General features: G+C 31.7%; 2 protein-coding genes and 1 long non-coding RNA gene across 3 annotated transcripts; 1 reads left to right on the top strand and 2 right to left on the bottom strand.

The window, feature by feature from the left end:
* Positions 1-3,924: 3,924 nt before the first annotated feature.
* Positions 3,925-4,292, bottom strand: LOC142224428 (uncharacterized). The gene is made up of 2 exons (XR_012719157.1): positions 4,185-4,292; positions 3,925-4,117 (listed from the first exon to the last, which is right to left on the bottom strand). It is a non-coding gene; the product is annotated as an uncharacterized LOC142224428 (long non-coding RNA).
* A 6,301-nt stretch (positions 4,293-10,593) lies between these two features.
* Maf1 (repressor of RNA polymerase III transcription Maf1) lies at positions 10,594-21,673 on the top strand. The gene is made up of 3 exons (XM_075294081.1): positions 10,594-12,120; positions 18,321-18,598; positions 19,558-21,673. The coding sequence occupies exons 1-3, from the start codon at positions 11,764-11,766 to the stop codon at positions 19,610-19,612; spliced, it is 690 nt and encodes a 229-aa protein (XP_075150196.1). The 5' UTR covers positions 10,594-11,763; the 3' UTR covers positions 19,613-21,673.
* Positions 21,674-23,300: 1,627 nt separating this feature from the next.
* udd (under-developed) lies at positions 23,301-26,990 on the bottom strand. The gene is made up of 4 exons (XM_075294080.1): positions 26,190-26,990; positions 25,677-26,129; positions 24,612-25,600; positions 23,301-23,623 (listed from the first exon to the last, which is right to left on the bottom strand). The coding sequence occupies exons 1-4, from the start codon at positions 26,827-26,829 to the stop codon at positions 23,486-23,488; spliced, it is 2,220 nt and encodes a 739-aa protein (XP_075150195.1). The 5' UTR covers positions 26,830-26,990; the 3' UTR covers positions 23,301-23,485.
* Positions 26,991-27,037: the final 47 nt, after the last annotated feature.

Here is a 27,037-nt window from a genome sequence, read left to right as displayed (position 1 = left end):
CAAGTTTAACATATTTCATCATTTCCTGGACGTTTCGTCTTCTTTTTCCGACTTTTTCAACAGGGGTTTTTATTGATATATAATTTTTTGTTCCTTACATCCCAACTATTTCACTTATTTTATTTAAAAACTTGACTTCACGACAATTAAAATATAAATAAATCAATAATTTAATATAAAACGTGTAAAATCAAACTTAAAAATTATTATCACAGAACTGTACTCTAAGTTATTGCAATGGAATATTCATCTTTGCATCTTCAAAAAATTGACCAAAAATAGCCCATCACAAAGGGATAAATTTATTTATTTTTGGCGAAACTTGCGTTAAAAAAAGTTTCCATCTGGTTTGTGCCTAGGCTAAAAACAGCATTTAACTTCACACCTTCAATGAATTCATAATTTATACCATTTCCTCCAATTTATGTTAGGTTTTGCAAAGATAAGCTCTATTTTTATTGTTATTTTGTACTTGTAATTTTAGTTTCCACTACACTCAAAAAAATTTGTTATTCATAAAAACAAAAAGTTTGCTAAAACAACTGTTTTTTTTTTACGGAAAAAGGGAAAACTGTAGCATGTAGTTGTTTCAGCAAACATACGCTAGTTGAAAGAGCAAACTTTACGTCTGTTGAAATAGCAAACAAATACGGTTGAATTAGCAAACCTGTTTGCTAAAAGATCTTGCCAATCATCACTGCTGAAATTGTAAATAGAAATAGCTGAACTTTTTTCTACTAAAACTAAAGAAACTAAAACTAAAAAAATTAAGAATTTGAACAAAACGTCGATTTCCAAACAAACAACAATAACTGGACTACTATAACAATCATAAATGCCTATTGTCCTAGCAATGAAATGGCTTTTCATTATTAATGGCATACTTTCTGCTGTCCCTACCACATTGTCCAAATTAAAAAAGCACTAAATGGTGACACCAAAAAGCAGCGACTTGTTGCTTTTTTTGAAAAGGCACTAACACTACATTCACAGCAGTCACGAAATCTCGATATTTAGAATTAAAATCTCTTTACAAAATCTCAAGTGTTCGGACTGGCAAAATAACGAGATTTCGTTGATTTGAGGATTTAACAGCTGTTTGTTGTTTACAAGTAGAAAAAGACATTGGGATAATTTATTATTATCACAATGTCTTGAATATTATGATTTTAACATAAAATAACCATTGAGCTATTAATTTCTTTTTTTTTTTTAAGATAAGTTTGGAGCAAACAATTGAGTTCCTTTCCGTGTTTAGCCAACAAAAAATTTCTTAAATATATCAAAATAAACCCCGTTTTGGTGCTAAAAGCACCAAATTGGCATCACTGTCCTTTTCTCACATATTTTATGAAGTTTGAAAATAAATTTGAAAACATGTTGAATTTAAACCTTTTTCACATTCTTATGTTTATTGGTAATTATTACAGTACGCACACGGAGATTACAAGGCACGTTACCAATCTTTGCTAATTGTCCGAAAATAATACGTTACGATACGTTTTTCGATCAATAATCGGATCGTAGCGCTACATTACTTTCGCAACTAATTACTCTTCATTACTCATTTGTGATATTTTGTTGGCAGATGGCAGAGTCCTCTGGTGCTTCAGTTTTGCTATGAAAAGACTGCATCTTCTTCTCAATTATCTTTGGGCAGCTCTGGTTATTGTTACCATGCGTTTTTTTAATCGTCAAAAAGTATAAGTTAAAGGTATAGTACCCACCTTTAACTTATACTTTTTTTTTCGAATTGAAAATCACTTTATTTTAGCGATTACTTTTCCTGAAATAATCAAAATTATAAATGAAAACAAACATATTCCTGTAAAGTCATGCCACAATCTAGAGGAACAAAAAACTGCGAATCAAAATCACTTTATTTTAGCGATTACTTTTCCTGAAATAATCAAAATTATAAATGAAAACAAACAAATTCCTGTAAAGTCATGCCACAATCTAGAGGAACAAAAAACTGCGAATCAAATGCGTTAAATTATCTGTTTTAATAAAGTAACCGCGAAAATATCAATGTGAAAAACGAATATAGTACTGACCTTGAGGTGAGTACAATGTTCAGTTGTCAAGCAGAAAACAAACACAATTTTCTCTTGTTCATATGTGTGTTTGGCCGTGTGTTTTTGGTGTACTAATTTATTTAAAAAAATAACATTAATTTTTGTTTGTTTTGATATAATCAAAACATGCCAAGCCTAGTGACGTCGTAATTGTCACGAATTTTCACCAAATGTCAAATTTCTTGCTAGCCCCCTGGGCTAGTGAAATTATACTGACCTCGATTTACGTCAAATTTTTTGCCAATGCCAGGGATGGAAATGCAGTACTATAGTACTTTTTCGATACTTTTTCACTCAGTTCAGTACCGTAGTACCCCCGCGAATGATTTAGTACCTTTGTGTAGACATTTTTGAGCCGATATCAGATTTATGCTACAATAGTTTTGACAAAATACTTTAATATTTTGAGAAAGTCTTTAACAAGGTTAGGTAGGTTAGGTTATGTGGTAGCCCGATGTATCAGGCTCACTTAGACTATTCAGTCCATTGTGATGCCACAGTGGTGAACTTCTCTCTTATCACTGAGTGCTGCCCGATTCCATGTTAAGCTCAATGACAAGGGACCTCCTTTTTTTAGCCGAGTCCGAACGGCGTTCCACATTCCAGTGAAACCACTTAGAGAAGCTTTGAAACCCTCAGAAATGTCACCAGCATTACTGAGGTGGGATAATCCACCGATGAAAAACTTTTTGGTGTTCGGTCTTAAGGCCGGTACTATGGTTCATTCTTGCGAAAAATTTTTATGGAAACCATTATTTCGCACATAGAAAGCGGCGTTTTTTTAGGTAGCTTGGAGCGCTATTTTACAGGGAGCGATATTGGATTAAGTTGGTGGTGTTGCTTGTTTTTACAAAATAACATTTTTTTTCCTTGGGCAATTGATCTGCTATTCCTTTGATCCTTTGTATAGTTTCGGAACAAAAATATGGTCCGTGTTTGATTTATAAACCCGCACAAATAGTTTTTAATAAATAAATTATTTCTTAATTCACATTGCAAATGGCGCCGTGCTATAAACGTCAGTTTTTCAACACGAAAAAACAAAGTATCACAAATGGAAAAAATTTCGCAAATTTTTCGCATTTTTTGGTTTTGTATGGAGTTTCAACGCGAAAACCGAACAGAGTACCGGCCTTTAGCAGGAATCGAACCCACGACCTAGTGTATGCAAGGTGGGCATGCTAACCATTGCACCACGGTGGCTCCCAGTCTTTAACAAAATAATAGTCTTTTACATATTTGGCAAAACAGACAAGTTCATGCGGGAAGAAAATCTCGATTTTGTTAAAGTCATAGTCAAAAACACGATTTTATCGAATTTAAAGACTGTTTTAGTCGAAAAAAGCATGTGATTCTATATTGCGCTTCTACTTCTAGATAAGAAGTTATCGATCGTGTACTAAAATAATGCGAAACATTACAGCTACAGTCGAAACTTCTATAGAAAATTTTGTCAAAATTTTTTTTCTATAGAAAATTTTGTCAAAATTTTATTTCTATAGAAAATTTTGTCAAAATTTTATTTTTATAGAAAATTTTTTCAAAATTTTATACTATAGAAAATTTTGTCACAACCCTGCAATCATTTTTTGAATTTGGGGGCGCTTCTGAGAATCCCCACTACGTTGAAAACAATCATATACGACATCAAAAACTCGTCGGAAAAGCGCCGTCACTATTGAGAAGTTGTACCACGCCAAGTTACTACGAAAAAGTTTCTCATCAGTGCAATTATTAGGTGCCTATTTAGATCAATTTCGAAGGACGCCATTAAGAACCCCTGCAAACTATCAGAAAAAGTGCATTTTAAGGTAATTGTAGAAGAATCATTGTGGTCAAGTAAAACACGATTGTGTAGATATTTATTGATTTGATTAAACATTTATAATTTCTTATAAATATAACATTTTTCGGTTTATCTCATCACATTTAACATAATTTTTTGCATTAATAAAAGAATGATGTTGAGTTTTAAGTAGCAAGTTACATATTGCAGCGTCTATCAGCCAGTTTGTTTATTTTCGATGGAGACACCGTGCCTGGAAAAATATGTGTAAAACGATCACTTTATTCTATTTTGAAAGTCGAAAATTGTTCACCATATACCTTTCACAATTTTAAGCGTAATATCTATATTTTCAGAACTTTATTTTCGTTTTTATTTAAATAAAATTTAACAAGCTGGTTGCGCTTGGCGTTTCACAAAAAATAAAATGGCTCTTCTAACAGTAGTGATGGCAAAATACTTTCATGTACATTTTGTACTTTTTGATATGCTTCCCCCATCACAGTTCGCGATGGTTGTGGTGACATTTACGAGTCTGTGGTAGCGATGAGGATGAAATGGAACTTTGAAATGCTGGCAGGGAAAGTTTATACTGTAGAAAATTTTGTCAGAAAGTTTATTTCGATAGAAATTTTTGTCAAAATTTTATTTCTATAAAAAATTTTGCGAAAATTTTATTTCTATAGAACATTTTGTCAAAATTTTATTTTTATAGAAAATTTTGTCAAAATTTTATACTATAGAAAATGTTGTCACAAAGTTGATACTATAGAAAATTTTGTCAGAAAGTTTATTTCGATAGAAAATATAATTTTTTTGCGAAAATGTTATTTCTATAGATTTTCTATTTCTACAGAAAATTTTGTCAACATTTTATTTCTATAGAAAATATTGTCAAAATTTTATTTGTATAGAAAATTTTGTCAAAAATTTATTTTTATTTATCTACAGTCTAAATGTGCTCTTGACAATAATCTTCCAGTGGAATTTTGTTGAAATTATTGAAAAGTACTTTTTCGCTCAAAAAAAATACCTTTTTTGTACTTTCTTAGAAATTGTATTTTCCATCCCTGACCAATGCTAGTAAAAAGTTTCGGTTTCGAACAGGCCCTCAGTGTGTTAATAAAAGCATTGAAATCAGCTGGCTTATGCGTAGCATTTCTATTTTCCTGGTTATTTTTTTATAATGCGCTTTACAGACTATCAGTTATTCCGGACGGAATGTCGGTGTGTGTAAAGAATCTTATAATGTGTCGGATTGATACGACTTGTCGGCGATGACTAAATAATCGGGAAATGTGTTATCGATCCCATAAACATGCTGCAGTATCGATTATGCCTTCGGACTTAACTTATAATGTGCACAATATATGGGATATGTTCGACACGAGCACTGTCGTCCGGAATAACTGATAGTCTGTAAAGCGTATAATACTCATTTTGAGTTCGTTAAGTTTTTTATAATGGAAAACTTTAATGCAATTTTAAACAAAAAATTTGCTGAACATTTTTCACAGCGTTGATCATTTTTATATGTATTTTTAGTGAACGATTTTAGTACCTGCTTTTATATTTAATTTTAGTATAAAGGTGGGTATTAAGTTCGAGTTTAAGGTGAGTACTATGTTCGGTTTTTTCACCAAAACCCCAAATTAAAAGTACAAATATATTTATGAAGACGATTATATTTTGATCGAGTCTTGCCAAATAATGGATGGAAAAGATCCTAGGAATTGATTGCAAATTATTTTATATTTCTAAATTAGTTAATTAAAAAAGTAACCGTGAAAACAAGTTGGTTTCAGCTTGAAAACTGAACATAGTACTCAGCTTTAAGGTGAGTATTAAGTTCGAGTTTAGCCGCTAAAATCGCTAAAGTGAAAACTAAATCAGTAAGATTAATTTCACAACTACGGTAATCATCTGGATGTGACAGAAGCAATTACAAACAAACACATTGACAGTTGTTGTTTTTGTCCTAGTGATTTTACCTTTCTAAGTGTACACTGGGTTTCTATAAAAGTTTTTCGCAAGAATGAACATAGAACCGGCCTTTAAGGTGGGTATTAAGTTCGAGTTTAGCCGCTAATTTTCACTAAAATGAAAACTAAATCAGTAAAAAAAGTTATAAAATTATACGTATTTGTTGCAAATTTTATTATAACTTGATGGGGAAAAGCCCAAAGCAAATTTTCACAAAGTTTGTATTCCTTAAAATGGATTATTAAAGAAAAGTAATCGTGAAAAAATGACTTTTTAAGGTGGGTATTAAGTTCGAGTTTAGCCGCTAAAAACGTAATTTTTTCACGATTACTTTTCTTTAATAATCCATTTTAAGGAATACAAACTTTGTGAAAATTTGCTTTGGGCTTTTCCCCATCAAGTTATAATAAAATTTGCAACAAATACGTATAATTTCATGCATTTTTCTTACTGATTTAGTTTTCACTTTAGCGATTTTAGCGGCTAAACTCGAACTTAATACTCACCTTTAGCGGCTAAACTCGAACTTAATACTCACCTTTAGCCGCTAAAATCGTCATTTTTTCACGATTACTTTTCTTTAATAATCCATTTGAAGGAATACAAACTTTGTGAAAATTTGCTTTGGGATATTCCCCATCAAGTTATAATAAAATTTGCAACAAATACGTATAATTTTATAACTTTTTTTACTGATTTAGTTTTCATTTTAGTGAAAATTAGCGGCTAAACTCGAACTTAATACCCACCTTAAAGGTGGGTATTAAGTTCGAGTTTTTTCACTAAAGTGAAAACTAAATCAGTAAGAAAAGGCATAAAATTATACATATTTGTTGCACATTTTATTATTACTTGATGGGGAATAGCCCAGAGCAAGTTTTCACAAAGTTTGTATTACTTAAAAAGTATTATTAAAGAAAAGTAATCGTGAAAAAATGGCAATTTTAGCGGCTAAAGGTGAGTATTAAGTTCGAGTTTAGCCGCTAAAATCGCCATTTTTTCACGATTACTTTTCTCTAATAATACTTTTTAAGGAATACAAACTTTTTGAAAACTTGCTTTGGGCTATTCCCCATCAAGTTATAATAAAATCTGCAACAAATATGTATAATTTTAGGCCTTTTTTTACTGTTTTAGTTTTCACTTTAGTGAAAAAAGTCGAACTTAATACCCACCTTAAACTCGAACTTAATACTCACCTTAAAGGCCGGTTCTATGTTCATTCTTGCGAAAAACTTTTATAGAAACCCAGTGTACACTTAGAAAGGTAAAATCACTAGGACAAAAACAACAACTGTCAATGTGTTTGTTTGTAATTGCTTCTGTCACATCCAGATGATTACCGTAGTTGTGAAATTAATTTGTATTTGTATTGTTCTTTGAATGATAACATCCTGCATTTAAACCTTCGATTGCAGAAAATCTTGAAACATTGATTGCTTTATTCCCATATTATGCTTCTCTAAGGATTTCTACCATGAAGGTAATAAAAGTAAGCTAATGTAAAACCTTGATTGCACATTTAGTAATTTTGTTTTCTTTCAAGCTTTGCACTGTGAAGTCATCCAATAAGAAACATAAACGGCATAAAAAATCAAGAATTATAAATCCTGGACAAGTAACAACGACTGAAATAAATACGGAAATTAAGCTTTAGTTGAAATTGGAAACCGAATCTATTTTAAAAGCCGAAACGATTAAAAGTCCCAACATCATGGAAAATTCTACACCCTCAATTAAGTCCACATCAAATGAATAGAATACTCCAAAGGATACTGAAAGACTCGAGAACAAATAAGAGCTGAACTTGAATCAAAAAAGTTGGTCAAACAAGCAAAATCAAAAATACGGGAATATCCGAAACATTTGTAGAAACAAGTAAAGTAATCTCTCTGTGCCTGAGACACAAAATAAGGAATCGACAACCAGTATGAAATCGCGAGAACAAATAAAGGCTGATCGAGAAATTGGCGAAACAAGCAGCCAAAGCTGCAAAATCGGGTGGTGGCGCAACAACGGTTGAAAAGGTTACAGGACAAATAACAAATTCTATAGAAAATTTTGTCAACATTTTATTTCTATAGAAACTTTTGCCAAAATTTTATTTCTATGGAAAATTTGATAATCTAAACCAAGCGTTATTTTGGATAATGGGGTCCTTTCTAGATGTCTGTGGTAGTGGTCTAAGGATTAAGTAGTAAGTTTATATTTTACGATATGATTCAATACATAAATAAAATATGTGCGTGCAAAAATGTTCTCTAACCTATAAGCATGCAAGATGTATAGCATTTTTGAATGCAATGAAAATGGTAAGATGTGTATAACCACCTAAAGGTAAGTACTATGTTCGCTTTTCGATTGGAAATTTTCGCGGTTACTTTATTAAAACAGTTCAAGATGAAGCAGATAAATTAATTCAATTGATGCGCAGTTTCTTGCTCCCCTGGATTTCGGCAAGAATTTACAGGAATATTTTGGTTTTAATTTATAATTTTGATTTTTTCAGGAAAAGTAATCGCGAAAATAAAGTGATTTTCAACTCGAAAACCGAACATAGTACCCACCTTAAAAAGGAATTCGCCCGTAGTTTGGAATCACTATTGAGTAATGGTGAGGTTTATGCCTATAAAAATTTAAAACAAGTACTTATGCAACTGCCACATGATCAACCCGAATCTGAGGTAATGTTCATATAAATATTCATAAAAGCACAACCAAAGGTCATGTTACCAATGAGCTATTTTTTATTGTAATTGCAGCTAAAGGAAAAACTTTTTATGTTCATCAATCTCACATTGAGAATCAAATTGGAAAGGCTGTCCAAGCCATAAATTCTATCCCCCCATGTTCTGGTTTATGATTGATTGAGGGCGTTGTGCGTAACAATAAGAAAGCTGATGTTTTGGAACCTGCCGTGTCGAAAATCAAATTTTTTAAATTTGTCACAGAAGCCGCCATTACCATTTTGCGTATTGACGATATGATTAAATTGAACCCAGAGGAGAAGGCTGTATTAACTCATCACCAAATAAAATACATATACAAACTCTGTCTAAGAAGGCGCAAGAAGCGTATTTACATAGATGATATGAAGTTGCGCCAATATTATACTCAAACACTAAATGTTACCAACGAAAATCCCGTTGATGAGCTCAAGGAATCGGTGGATCTTCATCAACGTCGTCGGTAACGGAATGTGGTAAGCGTTGCCAAATTTATCTCCAATTGCTCTGGATAAATTTGATACTGAATATGCTCATTGTCACGTTTTCATAGCAGCTTTTTTTACCAAAGTCGTAAATACGTAGTATGCGGCCACATCCAGTTAGTAATGAAAAGCACACAAAGATCCTGGAACTTCATCCAATGCGGTGCGATACATAAACTCTAACGACGAGAATACCCACCTAAAGGTGAGTATTAAGTTCGAGTTTAGCCGCTAATTTTCACTAAAGTGAAAACTAAATCAGTAAAAAAAGTAATAAAATTATACATATTTGTTGCAGATTTCATTATAACTTGATGGGGAATATCCCAAAGCAAATTTTCACAAAGTTTGTATTCCTTAAAATGGATTATTAAAGGAAAGTAATCGTGAAAAAATTACGATTTTAGCGGCTAAACTCGAACTTAATACCCACCTTAAAGTAAAAAAAAAATGCAATCAGCTGGCTACTAATTCTACCTTTTAAGTGTACACTGATAGAAACCATTATTTCGCACATAGAAAGCGGTGTTTATTTGGGTAACTTGGAGCGCTATTTTACAGGGAGCGATATTGAATTAAGTTGGTGGTTGCTGCTTGTTATTACAAAATAAACATTTTATTTTCCTTGGGCAATTGATCTGCTACTCCATTGATCCTTTGTATAGTTTCGGAACAAAAATATAATCCGTGTTTGTGTTATAAACCCACACAAATAGTTTTAATAAATAAATTATTTCTTAATTCACATTGCAAATGGCGCCATGCTATAAACGACAGTTTTTCAACTCGAAAAAAACAAAGTACCACAAATGGAAAAATTTCGCTAGTTTTTCGCATTTATTAATTTTGTATGGAGTTTCAACGCGAAAACCGAACAGAGTACCGGCCTTAAGGTAAGTACTATGTTCGCTTTTCGAGTTGAAATTTTCGCGGTTACTTTAATAAAACAGTTCAATATGAAGCAGATAAATTAATTCAATTGATGCGCAGTTTCTTGTTCCCCTAGATTTCGGCAAGACTTTACAGGGATATTTTGGTTTTAATTTATAATTTTGATTATTTCAGGAAAAGTAATCGCGAAAATAAAGTGATTTTCAACTCGAAAACCGAACATAGTACCCACCTTTAACAGGGGAACAACACAACGCACACACAAGGCATATTAATTAAAGGTAAAGTCACGAGCAAACGTGTGTACACCCCATGATATTTAGAAAGTCAAACTAAAATGGCAGGTCACTTAAGTTGACATTTTGTGTATGTGTAGTGTTGTTGTATTGTAATATTTATGTACACAAAGAATGTAAACAAACCTACTAAACGTAAACAAAGCCTTTGACAAGATGAATGTCGATATTAGTCACCTGATTGCATGACTTTACCTCTTTAATATGCCTTGACGCACACAAAAGGTTTTCAACAAATCATTGGTGTCTTAACGACCCATTATATGGATGCGTTGCCTTCGTTTTGTCGTTCTCCCATTATCTTTGTATATTGGCAACACTAATATTTCATCTGTGAATTTTACAAACACTGAAAGCATAAAATCATAGGATACACGGATACACACACATCTGCAAGCTAAAAATAAATTACAAAAGAAGTCTAAAGCAAATAAAATCTGAAATTTTTTACATAATTGTGTTATTTAAATAAAGTTACGAGAATGTATTTATTACGATTATTAGCAAATATGTATGATATGGATTTTGAAGAACGTTTATAAAACACGAAGTGTTTGGAAGAGTGGAAAAAAAATAAAAGCCAAAGTGACAAGTACAGTGTTTTCGATTTTCAACCGACGGAAACACAAAAAACTGATAAAAAATTATTTATTATTAAACAAACAAAGAGAACTAATATCAAAGCAGCCCAACAAAAAAGTATAACAATTCTGTGGGAATTTCCTGGTGGATATAGATCGTTCAACTACTACTCATCCAATTAAACTCTGAAAGGTGACGCCATTTTGAAAAGCTACCACCACCACTTATAGAAGAAGAAACAAGATTTTCCAAATCAGAATTTGTAATAGATATATTCCGGTATATACGGGTGTGTTGTACTAGTGTAATGTTTACTCAGCAACAACAACTCAAACTACAACAACAGGCAGCCAACAAAATTTACAGCGTGAATAGAGCCGGAGTGAAGAAAAGAATCCTTGTCCATCCCTCGACCATGTTCAGAAACTTCAATAGCCAATTGACGTCTTCAGTAGCCACAATAACGACAAGAACGGCAATGAATTTCAGCTGTGCTCCCAGACAGAGAGTTATTTGCCAGCAACCGTGGTTTATATGCCTCCTTCAGGCTTAAGAAGTGTGACAGCGACCTTAAACTTCAAGTTTAATTGAAATTTAAACATAATATCTCAGATATATTAACCTCTAACAAGGTCGTCGTGTCTCTTCTTAACTTAGGATTGTTAAGTTATATGCATCGTACAAACAAACTAGATTTCAAACAACTACAACAACAAAAATACTAATATATATACATTTTATCCAGCCAAACGATCGTCAATAAGGAAATATCTCAAAGCAGGCTTGATAAATATAAATCTGTTTGTTTTATATCAACATCCAGCAACTTTCAATCTTCTTGAATCACCAAAACAAAAACAAGGATACTTACCTGGAACGTAAATATTCTTGCTAACTGAATATTAGTTTTTGGAAACGTAAAAAGCTTCAATCACAATGAAACTTTTGGAAAGTTCACGCTTTGAAGCGATCAATAATGCTCTGTCCATTGGTTCGGGCAGTAGCACCATATTTGGACGTATTGAGTCGTATTCATGTAAGATGGTTGCTGCCGACAAAACCTTGTACAAACGTTTTACGGCCGAAACTCATGGTTATGGTCCACATGATCTACAAGCCCTTTCACCTCCACAGACTCTGGCTGATCTCTCTCCAAATTTTCATCGAAACAATAGTCAGTCTGGCGATGAGGGAGTTATTTTATGTGATACTATTTCACGTAAAACTTTGTTTCACTTGATCGCTACACTGAACGCTTCATTTGAGCCAGACTATGACTTCTCGGATGCAAAGGTAATTGGATTAAACATTTTAGGATAATAATATTTAATAGCACAAAAGTAAACCCTCATGTTGCGATATTCGGAATCGCAAGAAATTATTTTTCTTGTAACGAAATTATAGAGATACTCTCCGACTCCGATAAAATTTTAATTTGAACTCCCCATTAAAGAGAACTTTATTACCAAGATTTAAGTTTCTATGTTTCAGGGTAAATCTAAACTAAAATTTTGCGATTCCGAATTTCGGAATTTTACAAAAATCAAAAAAGAATTCGTCGCTACAGCCAAACCAGGAAACATTTTTAGTTCATATTGGGTAAATAACTTCACGATAGATGTATTTTCCGAAAACGGTAATCAGATATTTCGAAAATCGTCCTGGTCAAATATTTGTCTAGTGTGAACAATCGGACGCGCTTTTCTATATCGGATTATTTCCATTTAAAAAAAAATATTCATATAATCTCATGTGTAGAAAATTTTATTTATGCATAGGTATGTATACAATATTTAATATTTTTATAATATTAAATTGAGCCGACGGGCTTTTTGGGCAGCAAATAAATCAATGACTTCTTCAGTCGGCACATTTATTCGGCGATGAACCGACATTAATGCCAATCTGTTAAGTCTAGTCTTGCTAGTCGAATTTCTAAGATACGTCTTTAATCTCTTCATTGCTGAAAATGAACGTTCGGATGAGCACGTATTAACTGCAGGGATGGAAAATGCAGTACTATAGTACTTTTTTCAATACTTTTTCACCCCGGTCAGTACCGTAGTACCCCCGCGAATGATTTAGTACCTTTTGTATAGACATTTTTGAGTCGATATCAGATTTATGGTACAATAGCTTTGACAAAATATTTTAATATTTTGAGAAAGTCTATCAACCTTATTTGCTAATAGTCTTTTACAAATATGGCAAAACAGACATGTTCATGTGGGAAGAAAATCTCGATTTTGTAAAAGACATAGTCAAAAACAAGATTTTATTGAACTTCAAGAATGTTTTAGTCGAAAAAAGAATGCGATTCTATATTATCGATTTTTTATTTCGGTAGAAAATGTCAAAATTTTATTTCTATATAGAATTTTTGCAAAATTTTATTTTAATAGAAAATTTTGTCAAAATTTTATTTTCTTTAAAATTCAGTCTCTTGACAATAATCTTCCAGTGAAATTTTTGTTGAAATTTAGTAAAAAGTACCTTTCCGCTCAAAAAATACCTTTTTTGTACTTTCTTAAAAATTGTATTTTCCATCCCTGAGTAACTGGCAAAGTGACCAAAATTTTTAAAATAATATGCACGTTTGGAAATATCTCTTTATTGCACTCTCCAAGTGTTTCCATCGCTGAATTAGGCAGGTTCTTTTCGCAGGTTTTGCGCCATTTCATTTACAAAAGAACAACAAACACGCATAAAAAGCAGTAAGACATTTTCCAAAAATGAAATTTGTGGTGCGAGAACAATTTGTTTTTTTCGACCGTCGTTTGACGGGCTTTTCAACTAGTATTCTATGATTTGTGCAAGTTTTATAGGTAAGCGTTTTTCAAAATAAAACCTCCAGCTTTTCTTCAACATCTTCGATAAGATTTTTCTATGCAGCTAAAAATATATATTTATTTATATAAAAATATTCATTCATTTCGGGGGGGATTTGATCCCCCTAATCCCCCCCCTGCATACGGCCTTGACCCAAATAAAAATGTCGAATAATCGATTTTAAATTTTATAGAAATGCGACTTTTATAGAAGTTTGAATATAAAATGTGATATTTTTGATTTAAATATCATACGAATTCCATTTTCCCCAGAACAAAAAATCGTTCCCAAAAAAAATTATAAATTTGGTTCTACTTCTTATAAAAGCATTTAGCTTTTTTCCGTTTCGTGTCTGACGAAAAGTTTATTTGTATGTTTACTCCAATTGCTTTGAATGTTTTATATATGATTCATTTTACTTGATATTTAAATATTATACTCACGTACACATGCACTTTGTTTATTTCTCTGCCCACAATCGTGTGCGTTATCTTTACGTTCTTTTTCGTCCCAACCTTTCATAATCTATTTTTGAGATTTTTAACTCTTACCTGTGAAGTAATGACCATCGGATGTATATAAATTTTCTTTGTTATAGGTACAGTTGAAATTTGTTTATACTTTTCATTGTTTTGTGATAAGAAAATAAAAGTTCGATTCAGTACTTACACTGGCGATGAAAAATATAATAAACGTAAAGAATTTCACTAAAAATATACTGTTTGGCAACCAATGATACGTTTTGTACTCGAAATGGTACCATCTAATAGTTATAACTGGTTGCTTCAACTTTGATAAATTAGTGAAATGCATATCCTATGCGTTTACAGAAGTTTCATACGTTTAGTGATATTGCATGATTATGGATTTCGAACTCTTTCTCTTATTGGATGTTTGAATTTCTTATCCAAGGGTTTGTAGGTCGAATGTCGAATTTTTATTAATAACCAAAACAGTTTTTTTTTCCAAAATTTTAGGAAGTCGACTTATCCAATTGTCAAACAAGTTAAAAAATATATTTATTTAAATTTTGAAAAGTCGTGAAGCCAATACGCGATAATTTAAATTTTTGGAAACGTAGTACATATTAATTAAACAAACAATAGCTATTTATAATGCCTTAAAAGTTAGGTGCTTTGCATTTCAAAGTAAAAATCTACATTTTCTAATCATTTTTTACGTTCAAAGCAAGAAAACTTGCCGAGTTTATACTTTTGAATATTCCGCACAAAATTTAATGGTGTTTGAAAAAATATAAATGTTCATGATTTCTTTCATTCCAATGCCAAACAACACAATCTTGGAGGAGCCTTATTTATCCTTTAAATCAGCATCGGTTACATAAGTTACATCGGTCCAATTTTTCAATTACGGGAAAATACAATAGAAATATAGTATAATTGTCTTTTTAAGTGATAATTAAGCTTACACCAATAACATACAATGATAAAAACAAAAATAAACAAATGAAATTTAAAAACAAAAATCTATTTACGTAACCACAAGCGTAAACAAGAATATTGTTTGGAAAACAAAACATTTGCCCGTCTGCCAAAAATTTACCTACATATACATACGAATATAAATTTATATTATGTACGTATGAAATAAATTTATATTCTTCTACACATTATTTAGTATTCAATGTCGCTGTGTGCATCATATGGACGACACATATACTCTTTTCAGATTAAGAATCAAAACACATTTTATATGGTTTGTTTTGAAAGTTCCCACTTGTTCGAATAGTTGGTGGGGGGATGTGTGTACATATGTTTCAAAATTTAAATAAATTAAAACGATAATGGAAAACAATGTATTGGGTTGTATATGACAAAAAGAAAACTAAATCGTTCACGCACCTACAAACTTCAGTGCCATAACTAAATATCATACTTTTTAATTTTTGTGCGCATTATAAATTGGCTCATTTAATTGTAGGTACTTTTTTATATATGTTTGAACCTATAACGTTCACAGATGAAATCTCTGAAAGTATTTTCGCAAATCTCTAGTGTTCACATGGGCAAAATATAAAGATGTCCTAATAAAGTTGAGGTTAAACAAAAAATCGATATTTCCCCATTCAAAATCTACTCCATCTCATAATAACTTCAGCAAAGTTTTATTTGGCTTAAATTAATTTTAAAAGGAAACGGGTTAGACCCACTTGACTTCTTTTCAATGCGGAAATCCATCAATGCAAACACTATGAGTGATCTCAGAAGCGGTTCAGGGGGTGTAGTTTAGGTTCACTTATATATGTAAATAGTCCATTATGCCACCTCTTTAACTATTGTCAATTTTTTCCAAATCTTACATCTAACCATTTATGTTTTATTTTACTATTTTTCAAAAAAATGAAAAAATCGACTTTTGGGTAATCTCCACATTCGACTTCAAAGTTTTCGAAAATCGATTCTGTTCGTCAAAATCAACTAATCGATTTTCAACAAAAATTTTGCTTTAAATTAAAAGGGGAATGTGACGTATTCATTTAGAAAATGTTTAAAAGTCGACTTTTCCCAAGTAACAATCCACGGTTGCAACAGGTGGTAGAATTCAATAAAAAATGTTAGATTTTTTACTGTTTGGTAGATTGTTAGAAATTTTGATGTTTTGGTAGATTTTGCAACAAATGTATCTCCAACTAAAAGGTACACAGAAAAAAATATCACCAAAATATTTCCAATTAAAAAGTTGTTGAAGTTCAAAATGTTTTCAAATAATAAATTAATTGACACAATTAACTTTTTAATCAAGATGGAAACATTAAGTTAATTTGTCAATGATTGAAAATTTTAAAATTTTTAATTAAAAAAATTAATTGATACAATTAACTTTTTAATCAAACTCGGAAAAGTAAAAAAAAGTGATGTAATTTTTTTTAATTTTAACTAAATTTTGATTTCAAAAAATCAATTTTTTAATAAAACTATAACCACTAAGTCAGTTAAGAAAATTATTGAAAATAGTTACGTTTTTAATTAAAAAAATAATTGAGTGTTGCAATCAACATCAATTAAATTTTTAATTGAATCAATTAAAAAATGAATTGAAATTTGCTAATGAAATCAATTAATTTTTTAATTAAGTATTTTTTTAATGTCCAATTAAAAATGTTATTGATACTATAATAATTGGATCAATTAATTAATTTCGTGATTGAAAGAGAATTTTTTTTTGTGTACTTTTACTTTACTTTTTTTTTGAAAATAAAATATTTTTGATAAAACTTCCTATAGAAAAGATTTTGAAGTCTATGTTCTATAGAAATAAAATGTTGATAAACGATACAAAATAGAATGAAAATTTTGACAAAATATGCTATAGAAATAAAATGTGGATTTCTATTGAAATTACAATTGATTTGAAGAAAATTTTTTTGTAAAAATAAAGTTTTGGGAAAATTTTCAAATATCATCTTTGACTATTAAGACAATATCTTAATTTTCGTGCTAGGTCATTTCTATATAGACCCAGACTATCAAAGTTCATTGTAAGTTCTCCCTTTTTGTATAAGTAACAACTTAGACTTGTAGGTTTTATAAAAATAACGTTTTGGGAAAATTTTCAAATAACATCTTTGACTATTAAGACAATATCTTAATTTTCGTGCTAGGTCATTTTTGTACAGCCCGAGACCATCAAAGTTAATTGTAAGTTCTCCCTTTTTGTATAAGTAACAACTTAGACTTGTAGATGCAAGCTAAAATCGTTCAAGATGTAAAACTTCGACACATTTACAACTCAAGGGATATTTATTTCTACACTAAAAAAATGTCGCTATTAGTAAAGATTATAAAATAATCGCAAATATAGAAATAAACTTCTAAAATAAAACTAGAAAGCATATATTTGGACAAAAAATGTTTGTCATACCAACAACAAAAATTTGATCAAAAACTTCAAAATGAGTTTTTTAAAATTATTATTTAATTATTTAATTTCTTGAAATTTTGGTAGATTGTTTTTATGGCACGAGTGGCAACCGTGCTACTATCCCAATTCCCACAAAAGGAAACGTCGAATTTAACGACTAGACTTCCAAATTTTTGATTATTTCAACCTAAAAACATCATAACATTCCTCTTCAATTCGATGTGTTCGTTAACAGTCGATTAGTTGATTTTGGTCACTTTCCATTATTCGGATTTAACTCGATCCAAAATACCAAAAGTCGTTTGAAGATTACAGAAAGTTGAAACCCGATTTTCGACTTTGGTATCCCTAAGATGTAGTCTTTGGAGATCAGCAAATGACGGCAACAAAGGGTTTAAGGCTATACGACAATACGTGCCTGCTAAACTATGTGCCCATTAATTGTGGGATATGCAGCTTCACGATCGACAAATAAATACGAGCTGAATTTCGATGTAAGAATACATTGAAAAACGGATAGATGGATATTAGGCATTAGACCCAGGGAGTTATAATGAGACGAGTTGCCCTTATGTATGCTACATATTTGACATAGTATACGATAGTAGTGATGGAGGACATGATGAAATTCGATCACTTAGAGAAGTAATAACAAATAACCAAAATAATACAGCAAAAAGTGATTTTCATGGATCATGGGAAGTCATTATTACTTAAGAAAATCTTCATAGATATACTATATTAATAAATTATGTATATGTATTTTTTTTTTTTAATTTCAGAGTCATGAATTCAGCAAAGAGCCTTCGTTGCAATGGGTTATGAATTCAGTACATTCAAACTTATCTGCATTGGCTGGAGATCAATATCAAGGCTTACGCCAACCGCTATGGTCAGCTATTGATGATGAAATCAATTTACAAGAATGTGACATCTACAGCTATAACCCAGATTTGAGTTCAGATCCGTTTGGTGAACCTGGTTGTCTCTGGTCATTCAACTATTTCTTTTACAATAAGAAATTGAAGCGTATTGTATTCTTCACGTGTCGCGCTGTCAAGTAAGTTAAATGCAAATGTTTAATAGCCTTACCGCCATTTTCATGAAGCTTCGTTAGTGCTACGTTAGCTTATATCTGTCATCTTCCTTATATGTCCCACATGCCAATTAGAAGCTTAACTCCTGTAGATTTTTCCTTCCTTGGTGCAATTAAAGCTTGGATGGACATTATAGACCACGCAAATCAAGAATAGCTTTAAATTGCGAATGAGAGATGTGAAACTAGAGAGTTTCAGAGAGTTTTGAATAAATACAATATAAAAGCAATTTGTACATCCCTTTTATCGAGGAGCCAAACTAAATTAATTTAAAATATATTCACAATTTCGCTTCTTTTTTTAAATATAAATATAAATAAAAATAAAATTAGGTTTTCTCATTGGGTTTACGACTTTTGCGACAGGCCGACCCGCTGAAAAATGTTTTGGTGTTCGGTCAAAATTGGGATTGAACGCACGACCCGCTGTATGCATGCTAAGCAATCACAATTTTAACCCTTGTGCACTCCTTGGGTCAATTTGGCCCAAAATTGATTTTAAAACGTAATTTTTAATCCTTTATTTCGAACGATCCCATATTTTTTTGAAATTTTTATTTATCCATTACCGGGACTTCTCCAAGGAGTGCACAAGGGTTAATAAAAAATAAATTGATTTCATTAGCAAATTTCAATTAATTTTTTTAATGGTTCATTCTAAAATTTTATTGATGTTGGTTGCAAAAATTAAAAACGTACCTATTTGATTTAAAAAATTATTATTTGAAATATTTTTTAAATTAAAAATTTGTACCAGAAATGTCAACAGCATCACTGAGAGGGGATAATCCACCGCTGAAATATTTGGTGTTCGGTCGAAATTTTACACTTTTACAATGTGATGTCCTTTTTTAAACTGTATATGGCATAGTTTATAACTTTTGTATCTTACATTAATTTTTTTGTAATTTTCTATTTTTCAGTTCACTTTATGCTGGAGACACCTCGGACTTTTCTATGGAAGAAGAAGTATACTAAATCAAGGCCTTCAATAAAATTGTTACGATAGATGCGCCTACCAATGAATGACAATGTTCAGACATTTTTTAAAAATGTATCTCTTTTGTGTGTATGTGTTGATCGTTCCTCTTGGTTATAGCCCATCATATATCGTCGTGAATCATTTGCTGACAGAAATGCAAATGTCTAGAATCCTTAAGGAAATTAAGCAATTGAAGAAAACAAAGAATAATCCCATATGTTTGAAATCTATAATTTGTTGGTGTATTTATGGGGCCCGAAGGCAGGTGAGAGCTGCGATGTGAGAATTCGTGCTTCTAAGTACACGCGATGCCCATTGAATTATTCAATATTATAAACTATATACCTATAAAACAATATTAGTTTTTAATGACACTTTCTGTTTTAAATTTACTTCATCATAAACAAACAAGCAAAAACCTTAAAAAAATAGGCTTAAGATGATATTTTTTTTGTTTAGTAATCGTAAGCAAGTTGAAAGCTTGTATTTTGGATAGGCGCCGTAGTAAACTTTTTTAGTAGACCGGATATAAAAATCGTTTGCAAATGATAACCATAAACTAAGCAATAATTCATTTGATTTACAGGTTAAATAAAGTTGGAAAGTAAATTTGTTGACTTAAAATGGTTTCCACATATTGGTTAAATATTTTTCTCATATTAATGACACACCCAAATATTCTACATATTATTAAACTTAAACGTTCTTATAGGGATGCATTAAAAAGCTCTTAAATGATACTTTAAAAATACTTTAACACAACATGTAACCTAATAAACATGAAAACAATTTTTTTTAATAATGTTGCATATTCATTAATATATAAAAATCAAACAAGAACATCATTACTTACAATTTTACAATTTTTTAATCTATACTTTAATTTTCTAAACAGTTCTAAGAATTAAATAAAAATAACAATTTCCCTGTGTTTCTATATTAATTTAAAACATTGATGATTAATTTCCAAAATTATGTATAACCGCCATTGTTAGATTTTGTTTTTCAGATATACGATGGACTACTACTCGCTATAATTAAAAAAAAAACAATTGAATAGTGTCACAAAGAAAAAGGAATGTTCTAGTTTTATTTTTGATACCTCTCGTGAGTTTTCAACCTAAAAAAAACTATGGAAAAAAACAATGAAATTTTGATGTTGACTTTTTGCAATCTTTAAATCGTCTAATCGAATGTTGATTGATTTTTATTAAATTCCAACTAATATTAGTTTTCTTTTGATAGTGTCCAAAGTTACCTAGTCGACTTTTAACGACAAGAAGCCAATATCAAATTGAAAGCATTGGCATTTCTATTCAATCTTAACCCCTTGACTGCCGATTTAAACCTACTGTCGATATCTATTTTTTTATTTTACTCAGCTTGAAGATTTTTTTTGTAATTTTAAGCTGAGTTCTTTAAAAAAAATCAATTACGACAAAATTATCCCTAGTTAGGAAAATTACTTCTGGACCTAGGCAGGTATTACCAGTATAAAAACATTTTGAAAAATAAGCTGTAGTAATATCACGTACATTTTCTATATATTTATTATGGGCATACAAAATAGAATACGATCTCAAAAAAGTATGATTGTTTGGCAGATGAAAATATCGACCAATATAACTAATATGATGTATAAGAGCATCGGTAGTCATAGGGTTAATCTATATATGCTTAAATTTGAAAAAAAAAAAATACAAAAACGTTGGTCGCATCGAAAATAAAATAGGAACATAGTTACAGATTGTAACCTATAATTTTGCACTAAGAAGATAGAAATCAAATTTATAAGTTGAAATAAAAAGTGTTAAACAAAATTGGAAATTATGATTCGGTGTATTTACTATTTACGATTCAATTTTTTTATTATCATTATGTAATTATTAACAACTTTGTATAGTTACCATGATTTGTTTTGTAATGCTTGTATTTAAAAATTGCAAAGCAACATCTGCTGATTATCGAACAATGTATCTTTAAATATTATTAAAAATATCGAAATGTGTATGAAAAAAATATATTAATAAAAGTAGTTACATTTCACAATACATAAATTTTCATTTTTTCTAGGAAAAATACAATCTGAAAATTAATAGCAGAACCTGATCGAACATACAGAAGCCTACGGGTAACTCCACCCGAGCATACATTTATATATTTTAATTTTTTCATGCTATAAAGGGCGATTTTTTATATAGGAAATTAAAAAAAAAGAAACATAAAATTAAGAAAAAAGATGATTTCTTTATTCGATGTATTATTAATGTAATTTAATGGTCGACGATTATGCAAATGTTGAACGCGACTGCCCCTCAAAAGGTCCATCCGCTTAGTCCATTTTTGGCATACTCTTTGCAACATTTCGGCCGGTGTCTCACAAATAAATACTGTTGTCTTCCTATACATCAATTGGCGAGGGCTTGTCTGTATAGACATGACCTTTAACATAGCCAAAAAAGCAATAGTCTTTTAACCGCACCATCTAGACGGAAATTTGACCGGTCCCAAACGTGAAATAAAATTTTCATCGAAATCGCCCTTCAATAATTCTATTGTTACGCGTACTGTGTAGTATATGGCACCGTTTTGTTGAAATCACATGTTATGCTAGTCAATATCTTGCATTTTGAGCAGAAAAAAGTTGAATATCATCTCACGGTAGCGATCATCATTCACAGTTATGTTACGATTCGCATCACAATGGAAGATATACCAGTCCGTAAAACTTACAAAATTGTGACATTTTCTCTATGTATTGGTAGCTTTTGAAATGATTCTGGCTGATCTTCACTTTAAAATCGACAATTCTGCTTTTTTACGTACCCATTTAGCCTAAAATAAGCTTAATCGCTGAAACAATTTTTCGATAAAAAAGTGGATCTTTGGCTAAAATTTCCAAGAGCCAATATTCCACGTGGAGTAGTAGGTTAGGTGGCAGCCCGATGTATCAGGCTCACTTAGACTATTCAGTCCATTGCGATGATTGGTGAACTTCTCTCCTTTCACTGAGTGCTGCCCGGTTCCATGTTAAGCTCAATGGCAAGGGACCTCCTTTTTATAGCTGAGTCCGAACGGCGTTCCACATTACAGTGAAGCCACTTAGAGAAGCTTTGAAACCCTCAGAAATGTCAACAGCATTACTGAGGATAATCCACCGCTGAAAAACTTTTTGGTGTTCGGTCGAATCAGAAATCGAACCACGACCTTGTGTATGCAAGGCGGGCAAACTAACCATTGCACCACGGTGGCTCCCACGTGGATTAGTAACCGAGGTCCAATTTCTGCGAACAGCGACGAATCGATGATTAAGGGTCATCATCACCTCTAGCCGATTCAGCTGCGCTATTTTCTTCAGTTTTTCTAGGTAAGCGTGTTGGTGGTCCAACAATGCAAATTTAATCACAAAATCCCAAATAGCCACTTCAGTGGGTCGATTAAACTGGCCACCAAAATGGAAGAACCGCGCGGTGAACTTTCTTGGATCACGCATTTTGACAATAAAACATAATTATTTACATGCGTTGTTCGTTTGTGATTCATGGTTAAATTATAGACCAAACTGAAATGTTTGACAGTGAACCAAACCACGAAACGTGCGGCAGTATTAGTTATCAGTAATCTATTCGCTGACGACAAGAAAAGTCTAATATAAAAACACACATAATTTCACAAAAAAAAGTATTTTTCGTCATTTCTTTGTTTTTTATTTAATAAAATGTAAGTATAAAACTTATAAAACTTTGCTACGCCCATGTACATAGTCTATACATAAACCTTCTACGCTTCCTACTATCTTCATTCATATATTCTAAATGGTTTACTATTATTCACTCATTAAAACATTATTTAAAATAAAAAGCATATGTTTATGTCTCATCGTTTAGATATGCATTGAATTGAGTACATTTTCTTAAAACACTTGCGCCATCCTTCGTATTGATGATCATATGCAAAAATGAATTGAATTGTTCTTTATCTGCATGGGCCAAACATAACGCTATATACTGCAAGATAAAAAAGATATACATGAAATGTTAAAAACTGTTTAATATTTTTTCTTAATCAGGAATTTATTTAGTAGTTGTAACTTAAATCCTCATTTTCTGGTTTATGAATTCGCTAATCCTCAGTTTTTATTCAAAATTTTTGAATTGTGGTTTCGATTATTTAGAATGGCGAAATTTTTGCGTTTTGCAAATTCGATTTTCAAATTTGCGACCATTGAATAGGCCAACAACAAAACGTTTAATTTTTACTGTTTTTATGCTCATAACATAATTAAAATTTTTTTTATTCGATAAATATGCATATAACATAATTATGCATTTTTTCTAACCGACTAAATTTGGCACTTCGTTGTTATAGATTCCACTTAAAATTTTATTATTGGAAAGTTTTGGCTAAGGCTTTGGGATTTAGATTCCCTCACTGAATTAACGATGCCTTTAGAATGGAACTATCATTTAGACGATACGACAATGATAGGAAAACTACCCAGCAAAATATTTTGTAGTTGTTCTAAAGACATAACTTTAAAAGCACTTCCAAACTATCCTCCTGGATAGGTTAGGTTTAAATTGCCAGCCCGATTTACTCACTTAGACTATTCAGTCCATTGAGATACCACATTAACTAAAAGTACCTATTACATATGGGCACTTCTAGTTTTAACCGTGGAACCTTCTCGATTATTTCCTTCTTTTGAACCAACCATATCGTTGAGATATTTGCAGTAGTCGATGGCCGTTTTCGAGTTAAGGAACACAGAGTCCAAGAATCTTATTGGAGCGTTCGGTGTAGAAATCTTTATAACGTTTATTCCCCCAAGATTGTGACCAATTGTGATTGAAATAAATTTAATTTAAGTTGATTATTAGATCTTTTTGTAGTTGCTGGACAATATTTCTTCTTTGGCTAATTATTTTCCTATATTTTCATCGAACTAATCTTTGAAAAAAAACAATATAATTTTCATTTCATTTTACCACTCACCTTTATCAACAGCGAAGAAAGAAAAGGCCTATCAACTGCCTCGACTGCTATTAAACTTAAGATTTTGGCCAAGTTTGCCCAATCTCTTCGTACTAAAAATTGTCGTGCATATTTAAATTTGAGATAAATTTCTCCACATTTTTGCGGACGCAAATAACGATGAATTGAGGTGAGACAAGATGTATTCTTTTCCTCCCAAATGGGATCATCAAAATTGTTTAACTTATTTAGAGAGTCTTCAAGACATTTCCTTGGTATATGTCGAACAGGAAATATGACAGATGATCCATTCACTTTCAAGATATGTCTTGGTTCTTTTGAATTTCCTATCAGTCTTCTTGGCTTCTTGTGTTTTCGAAACATTTCCGAAAAGCTTTGATTTCTGAACGGACGGTGATTCTCTATTTTCTGCTTTTGTTTTGACCCTGTGAGACGACTTGACACACGGGTTTCGTTATGGTTTTTAAGTTGTGTTAACGCATCATTATAGATTTCACCTTCCCCGTTGCCACTTTTTGATATGTTAATAGTGTCATTAATAGTCTGATTTTTCCTTGGCCGACCCCTGCGTTTCTTTGGCGATGCTTCTTCACTGTTTTCGGTTTGGAGTTCTAGTGAATCGTTGTTAGATAATAAGGGGTTTGCAATTGTTTGAAGTCTTACAAATTTTCGTGGTCTTCCCCTTTTCTTAATTTCTGGAATATCTGGTACTGGTTCAATTTGACCTTCTTGAACATCAGGGTCACTAGCACACCCACCAATACCGCTTATACTTTTCTCATCTAAATTCTTGTTGACATTGACCATACTCTCCGTGACACTTATAGATGTAGGGCTTTTTTCCATATGTACTCTTTCGAGCTGGTCCATTGCAGATTGTATATTATCAACGTTTAGTGTAATTCTACTTTTGTCAAAATCATTCGAACTTTCGGTATTTATCGAGTCTATGCCACAAATCGTATTTCGTCTTGCCTTGATTGGTGATTCTGTAGACAAACATTCCATATTTTATATATATATATATATATATATATTTATGCTATTCTTTTTATCTCAACAAACCTATACATTTCCTAGGTCTTCCTCTTTTTTTCTTCTGATCGCCAATTACAGATTCCTTATTTTCGGCTTCAATCCTTAGAGACTCAAAAGAAACCTCATTATTCTCATTTTCGGACATAGTTTGTCTTATTTGTATATTTATTCCATGTTTAAAATCTAATAGATCTGGACATTTTCTAGGTCTTCCTCTTGTCTTCTTCTTATCGCCAGAAGCAGATTTCCGATTTTCCGTCTCTACCCTTTGTGAATCAAATGAAACCGTATTGTTCTCGTTTCCGCACATTGTTTTTCGTCTTTTTGTGATCGATGGCTTTGGGGATTCATCATCCTGGGACCCAAACGTATCATTTTCCACGTTTAACGAAATTTTAGTATTATCCAAATCATTCGAACTTTGCGTATTTAACGAGTCGATGTCACATATTGTGTTTCGTCTTGTTCTGTTCGGTGGTTCTGTAAACAAATTCCATACTTTATATATACCAATACTACTAATTTTTAAAATTCACAAACCTGAATATTTTCGAGGTCTTCCTCTTTTTTTCTTTTGATCGTTCATTCCCGACTGCTTATTTTCGTTCTCAGTCCTTGGAGACTCAAGAGGAAACCCATCATTCTCTTCGCAGGGCATTGTTTGTTCATTAATTCCATGTATCAAATCTAATAAAACTGGGTATTTTCTAGGTCTTCCCCTTTTTTTCTTCTGATCGCTACTCTCCGATTCCTGATTTTCGTTTGGCCACTTTGGTGAATCAAAACAATTATTCTCATTTCTGCATATTATTTTTTGTCCCTTTGTGGTCAATAGCTTTAAAGGTTCATCAAAGCTATCCTGGAGACCTAATGTATCAAATTTTGGTAAATTCATACATTTTCGAGGACGTCCTCTCTTTTTTTTACCACCCTCTTCATAAACTCCTCCGTGAATTTTAGGTACACTAGTTTCTAGCACATTTCCTTTAGCTTGGTAACTTAAATCCTCCATTCCACATATAGTTTTACGTCTAGATATGGTTGATTTTCTAAGTTCACCAAATGAACCATTACATACTGTTCCTCGTTCTCGAAGGGATATATTGCTCTCGATAAGTGATCTATATCCGCCATAATTTTTTGATCCCAATGGGCGACCTCTGCTCCTGTTTTGTTCCATTCCACCAATGTTATTTTGTTTAATGGAAGCTCCCTTATCCCTTGAACAGCCTTTCAAATTATGTTGCTTGTATTCGAAACAACACACATGTTTTCTTGCAACAAGTTTGCGGGCAGCTCTGGTTATTGTTACCAAGCGTTTTTTATAAAATCGTCAAAAAGTAACTATCAGTTATTCCGGACGACAGTGCTCGTGTCGAACATATCCC

This window comes from Haematobia irritans, chromosome 2 (assembly GCF_050003625.1).
Source record: "Haematobia irritans isolate KBUSLIRL chromosome 2, ASM5000362v1, whole genome shotgun sequence".
In the NCBI taxonomy this organism is placed as follows: domain Eukaryota; kingdom Metazoa; phylum Arthropoda; class Insecta; order Diptera; family Muscidae; genus Haematobia; species Haematobia irritans.
The sequence above is the reverse complement of the archived record's forward strand: the minus strand, read 5'-3'. Positions and strand labels throughout refer to the sequence as shown.